This window comes from Austrofundulus limnaeus, unplaced genomic scaffold (assembly GCF_001266775.1).
Source record: "Austrofundulus limnaeus strain Quisiro unplaced genomic scaffold, Austrofundulus_limnaeus-1.0 Scaffold308, whole genome shotgun sequence".
NCBI lineage: Eukaryota > Metazoa > Chordata > Actinopteri > Cyprinodontiformes > Rivulidae > Austrofundulus > Austrofundulus limnaeus.
Genome location: NW_013952710.1, coordinates 489,740 through 496,002, shown reverse-complemented (window position 1 = coordinate 496,002; position 6,263 = coordinate 489,740). Strand labels below are relative to the sequence as shown.

Here is a 6,263-nt window from a genome sequence, read left to right as displayed (position 1 = left end):
ACTTAAATACATTTCACAGAGAAAAAAGGTTGTTTTTTGGCTGCCTTTTATAACAATGGGATACTTTAAAACTGATCTGAAAGCATTAAGAAAAACAGAAAAACCTTTCTGTCGAACGTGGAAGGTGATGTCGTTTATTTGGACAAAAAAAAAAAAGAAAATTGAGAAGGCTCTATCTCCTCAGAGTCACTTGCTCATAGCCACAACTTCACTCATGAAACATTAATATATGTTTCCAAATGAGCTTAAGCAGAGTCTCTGGGTATACTTTATTCATATAAGCGACAGCAGCAATGTGCCAGTGCTGAAAAATGAATGAGACATTTAAAGAGAGCTTCCTCTGAGTCAGCATTCCCTCCTCTGAGAGCTGCCTCTCAGTCAGGGAAATGAGAGCAGCAGTGATGCTCCTCTAACATACAGTAGTAGCATCCTGACATCCACACAGTTCAATTAAGGTGGCCTCGAGGCTCAGAGSGCCGCTTGTTGAGTTTGGATGTCGTGGAGTTGTGTTGTGTTGTGTTGGCTCACCCGACGCTGACAGGTGCTTCCCATGTGGGCCGGTGCAGATGGATAGATTAGAGACGCTCGCCCTCAAAGGTGTCTGATGAAACCRGTGACAGGATGACAACAGAAAACCTGTGTTCCTCCCAAGGCTTGCCATTTCCCTCTAATATAGAAAACCAGAGGTGGCGTCTGCAGACGGTCGACAGGTACGTTGATTTCATTTCACCTGAGCAGATTTTTGTAAAAGTTCAGATTAATTCTCCATGCTTTCAAGTGTTAAGTCAAAAAAAGTCTTCAGGCAGTGCTAGCATTACAAACAGGATTTCATTAGTGTTTAGTTTTGCTCCAATGCACCCGAAWAATTGAAAAGGTCCAAAATATAGTGATGAAGATGTTTGTCTCAGTGGGTTTTTTTTACATTTCAAAAACTGACCAAGTTTGAAGCAGATAGGTCAAAATCCCTGGGAGGAGTTCGCAAAAGTTCAACATGAGTGAAAGTGAAACTTAAGGAAAATTTGACCTTTTGAAGAAATTTATAGTTATTAGAGGTTAGTACTGATGTTAAAAGCACAACATTGTATTTTTAGGTTTTCCTTTTTGTAATGTTGACAATGTTTAATCTATTATGTTTTGATTGATATAGATTAGTTACATGTCCGAATTATAACAACACATAATAAAACGTTGTGAGAACAGTAGATGAGAATTTTGTCTGAATGCCTGTGATTCAGCCGTAGGCCAGTAGGGGGCGAACACAGGCACTGAAGAACGTATAAATTGATGAACTTCCTGGTTTTTTGCCAGTGTGGTTTCCTGTCAGCTTTGGTGACAATAAACCTCACTCAGATCCAGAATTCTGGTGTTGTATGGTTTGATTCCTTCTACAAATCATTTTATTTAACAACGGTGGTTTTAATATCGACTTAACTTTATTGAATACGAATTTTTCTTACACTTTGACCCAAAATGGCAGACTTCCTGTTGATTTTAGGGCATACCTCCAAGAGACTTTTTTTCTTGATTTGGGGAGATCTACCAATGCTCCAAATTTAAGCTCTCTAGGACTTACCAGTTCCTCTATCTCACTTTAGGTGGCGCTGTGGAGCCATTTGGCCACGCCCATTAAAAATTTCAATGGAATCTTGCGATTAACAATTGAAATCATTTTGTTATTGTTAAYGCTTGTTTTAACTACATTCTAGGATTCTTCTAATTTTAATTTGGAGCMCTTTTAGCCTTCCAATAAGGAAAATGCATTAAATGCACTGACTGTACAAACGAATGATGTTCAGAGGTTGTTTATTTGAACCTTATAAACTGTGGAAATGTCTCAGTATTTTTCCGAAACAACACAATATAAATTCTCCAGTTTTTTTCCAATAATTACCTTTCAACATCTTGCCTTAAGGGTTATCATGCAATTTCTTGTATCTTGTGGTATAACAACAATTGCCCAACCTATTGCCCCAGGGTCTTCATGGGCTTTTTAGTCTTGCGTAAGAGTACTGCAACTTGCAACCACTTTTTAAAGAAAACAATTAAATTGAATTCAACCTAAAATAGCAAAACAAATGTTAATAAAAGCATCATAATGTTCCAWCAGTTCATGCTGCTGAGCCATTCCTCATTAACTCAGGCGTATTTTTCTATATACCATTGTGCATTTATTTAGATTTTACAATGGAGTTACAGAGTAACTGACTTGAACTGCCTCATTTGGATTACATTTCTTAATCTGTTTATTGTGATGTTAAAAACATATCATGCTAACATGCATTTCAAATCACACTGATGCATAATAATTACCTGCAGACGTGACCTTACAGAGCACCTTCTGCTGAACAAACCTAATCTCAAAGACTTATAACTAGAAGACATTAGGCTACTTATGCTGGTTTTGAAGTAATCTATTTTTACTAAGAACTTTCAGGGCCACTTAGAAGTAAAAGTTTAATTGTAAAAGTTTAGCAAGTTCAGACATTAAGACTCCGATCATATCTTGTCTTATCAGGCCAGATCTGGACCTTTGTCACATTTAGTCAGCGTATTTTTTAGATTAAAAAACCTTAAAATGATTAAAAACACTAAATAAGATTTTTTTTTATCACAGCAGTGAGGTCACTGAACAGTTGCTGGCTGTGAACTATCTGGAAAAGATTGCAGCTTGTGTGACGAGTAAACAAAGCAGTGATTACCAGTCTATCTTCATTTTTCTGCAAAACTTCACACAAACACTAGATGGCAGCACGAGCCCATTAAAAAGGTTTCATCTATATTTATTTCATGAAAATGGTAGTACAGAGAGAAATTTATTTACTTATTTATTTATTTTGTGCTTTAACTGAACTAAATAAAAGTGCATTCCTAAGAAATTACTTAGCATGCTGTGAATAGTTTTGTTCTGTGTTTTACAACCCAATGATACACACGACTCTAATAAACATATTGTGTTTGTCTGTACTGGTTAATCCTTTTAGTGTTTTTTCTTTTCTTTTCTTTTCTTTTTTTAATTCAGTGCAGTGTGTTTTTTCCTTTATTATTTGGGGGGTCTGATTTGTATCATGCGTTTCTGTAGTGTACAGTGACGTAATAGATAATAAGTAGTTTTTATATTTTTATTTTTACTGTAAATTTCAGCCACATTTTATTGGATTTTTAAACGAATTCAGCATTTTAAAAAACCAAAAACAAAAATGTATTATGACGCGTTTTACCGGATGTGAGTTCTTTTCACTTCCGGGTTATTGATTGTTTACGGGTGAGCAAACGCTAATAGAAGCAGCTGATATTTTTGATGCGGTGTGGTTTAAATGGCCTCTCAGATACCTATAACCGTACGGACACAACCTCCCGCCGCCGGCAGCCCTGCKGGTCTCCGGGTGAAGAAACGTCCGGGGAGTCCGGCGGCTTCAAGCGCTCCGCTGGCCGCCGGAAGCAGCAGCAGCGGCGGCAGCAAGAAGAAGAAAGGCCCGCTGGCAGCGGCACCAGCAGCTACAGCACAGGTGAGCCACAACACCGAAATACTGCCGTTGAAATCATTTGTAATTTTTCTTCTGTACGTTTTTTGGCATCTAAATTGTTCCACAATTTTTGTGCTTTTTCAACAATTTACAAGTCAAAACGTTCAGCTCATTTGTTTTGTATATTTTGACTAATTTCAACTATCTTTGTCCCGTTGTGTCTGTCTACAGCACTTTGGTTGGCCTTGTGCTGTTTAAAGTGATTTATAAATAAAAGTTATATGGTATCCTGCTATGACTTTTTGCATTTCAACTATTTTTTACTTTTTCAGCCATTTAACTTTTTTGCCATTGAAAAGGAATGGAGCTGTTTTAAACACCCATAATAATCCTATAAAATGTTTTTAAATCTTTTCAGAACCTGACATTTTGTTCTGGTTTTGCTCTTTTACACTTTCTTGTGCTAATTTTAGCTACTTGTTTTTTGCCATTTTAGATTTTTCCAATATTTTAGCTAAAATTCAGCTTCTTTCTGTTATGCTTCTGTGTTTTTCTAATTTTTTGTGCTTTTTTTTCTGCTAAATTGTGCTAATTCTCCTTACAGTTGCCTTCTGCTATTTTCAGCTATTTGCTGCAATGTTAGCTAAATTTCTGCTATTAGCTAAAGTTAGCTTTTTAAGCTAAATACACAGATTTTGTAGCTATTACAGCTATTATAGCTATTATAATTTGGGTGCTAGTCAACTTGTGGCTGCTACATTTATCTTATTTTATGCAAAYTTTAGTTCTTTTTTTGCTATTTTAACAATAGATCTGCTTCTTTTGCCGTTTTCAACTGTTTGTGGTTGTTTTGTGAATTTGTGCTATTTGCTTCTTACAGATGTTTTCTGCAATATTCAGCTATTTTAGCTTTTAGCTACCGGTCTTTTTTGCTTTTTCATCTATATTTGCTCATTTTTACTGTTTTTCTGCAAAGCTAGGCTTTTAGTGCTTCTTTCAACTATTTAACGCATTAACACTTTCGCTATTAAATATTTTTAGCTCAGTTTCAGCAGCGTTCAGCTTAAGTTTTCAGCAAGAAGATTCACACTAGTATTTTTACAGGAAATGCAGTTTCTCTATTTATTTATTCGGCTTAAGTTATATGTATTTTACTGTTAGGTGAACATTATTGCGGCAAATGTGGGTAAGTATTAACTCAAATGAATATAACCACCTGGCTTTTTTATGTCAGAGTAGTCAGGTTGTTGGTGAACACATGAATACTAATGAATGTTTAATGTGKTTTTTATTTCCCATCTAGACAGTTCTGGTTAGCTATAAATACACTGTTCAATATTTATCCATCGTATTTAAAAGTGTAAATCAAATGTATTGGACTTGTTTTCAGATGGCAGCAGTGGAAACCGTAGCGGAGATGAAGGTCGTTGGTTCAGCAGATGTCGGCCCAACATCCTTAGAGTCCACAGCGAAGCCTCCACCTTTTAAAGACCGCGTGTTTATGGTGAGAATCTGAATTTACCTTTACCTCTGGTTGGTGCGTCTCCCTCAGCAGCCGCTCTCCTTTTGTCTCTTCCCTTCATCTCGGCAGCACTCGGGGATCGGCGGAGCAGCAGCAGGCAAGAAGAACCGGACCTGGAAGAATCTCAAACAGATCCTGGCTTTGGAGCGGACTTTACCCTGGAAGCTAAATGATCCGAACTGTGAGTTTTTATTGTTTTAGCTTWTCTTTCAAAATAAATAAATAAAAAAAGCACTAGTTTTGCACAAATAGGTTTTGAAATTGTCACTTTGTTCTTTGCAGTGTCATTTATGTCAGCATAACTTATTTCTCTTCACAGACTACAACATTGATGCTCCTCCTTCCTTAAAGCCTGCAAAGAAATACTCGGACATCTCTGGACTTCCTGTGAGTTGATCAGTCAGCTTTCATTCATTTAGTTTTTGCACACATCAAACAGTGAATGTTATCCTGTGTGTCTCGTTAGGCAAACTACACCGATCCACAAACCAAGCTGCGGTTCGCCTCCTCCGAGGAGTTCTCCTACATCCGTCTCCTCCCCACAGATGTTGTCACAGGCTACCTGACCCTCCGGAAGGCCACCTGCATCGTACCGTGACGGCCGAGMACCTGCTGAAGAGTGGAAGAGTAGCTCACTGCTTCAAACAGCAGAAGAGGGACGGGTGCAGCTGTGTTAGCTGCTGTGTTATGAAGAAGAGACTCTGAGCCTGAACTTTTTATGAAAAGGTAGATAAAAAATCTGGAAATAAATGTTTTTCTTTACTTTAAAGCAGGRKTTCTTAACCTTTTTGACCTCGGGGCCCAATTTGTAAAGTGGCACGAGGCCCAGTCAGACATTACCAACGAATGGATCAAAATGATAATTATTCTAAATCTTCGTTTAATTTTATTGTATTTACATCGTAACTAAACTATCATAAATAAATTAAATACACTTACAGTTTAAAAGTAAAACTCCTGTCAAATAATCACAAGACATGATTATGACAAACATTTTTATATTGTAACCTGCCCATAACAATTATTTGAACAAATACAAAGGTCAGTCAACAGACCACTCAGGCTTATCAACACAAATATATATATTTTTAACATACACAATAACAAAAATAGACAATTCAATAAATAAAATTGTGGGCATAAAATAAATAAATTAAAAACGATTAATGTAATGTTTCAAATTAAAAAACCTGTAAAAATAAATTTGATAAAGTACAAATGAAAATATAGCCTTAAACTTTTGCAACCAGAAGCTGCTCTTCATTTTAGTGACAAAC

The 6,263-nt window shown here is 36.6% G+C and overlaps 2 protein-coding genes across 2 annotated transcripts in view; one reads left to right on the top strand and one right to left on the bottom strand.

The window, feature by feature from the left end:
- Positions 1 to 622, bottom strand: part of galnt1 (UDP-N-acetyl-alpha-D-galactosamine:polypeptide N-acetylgalactosaminyltransferase 1) — an 81,605-nt gene extending 80,983 nt beyond the window's left edge. The window contains exon 1 of the mRNA XM_014021860.1: positions 529 to 622. The gene's annotated coding sequence lies outside the window, so the exon portion shown is untranslated. The remainder of the gene's footprint in view (positions 1 to 528) is intronic.
- Positions 623 to 3,243: 2,621 nt separating this feature from the next.
- On the top strand, positions 3,244 to 5,753 carry ino80c (INO80 complex subunit C). The gene is made up of 5 exons (XM_014021861.1): positions 3,244 to 3,506; positions 4,855 to 4,968; positions 5,056 to 5,167; positions 5,306 to 5,373; positions 5,453 to 5,753. The coding sequence occupies exons 1-5, from the start codon at positions 3,315 to 3,317 to the stop codon at positions 5,582 to 5,584; spliced, it is 618 nt and encodes a 205-aa protein (XP_013877315.1). The 5' UTR covers positions 3,244 to 3,314; the 3' UTR covers positions 5,585 to 5,753.
- The last annotated feature ends 510 nt before the right edge of the window (positions 5,754 to 6,263 follow it).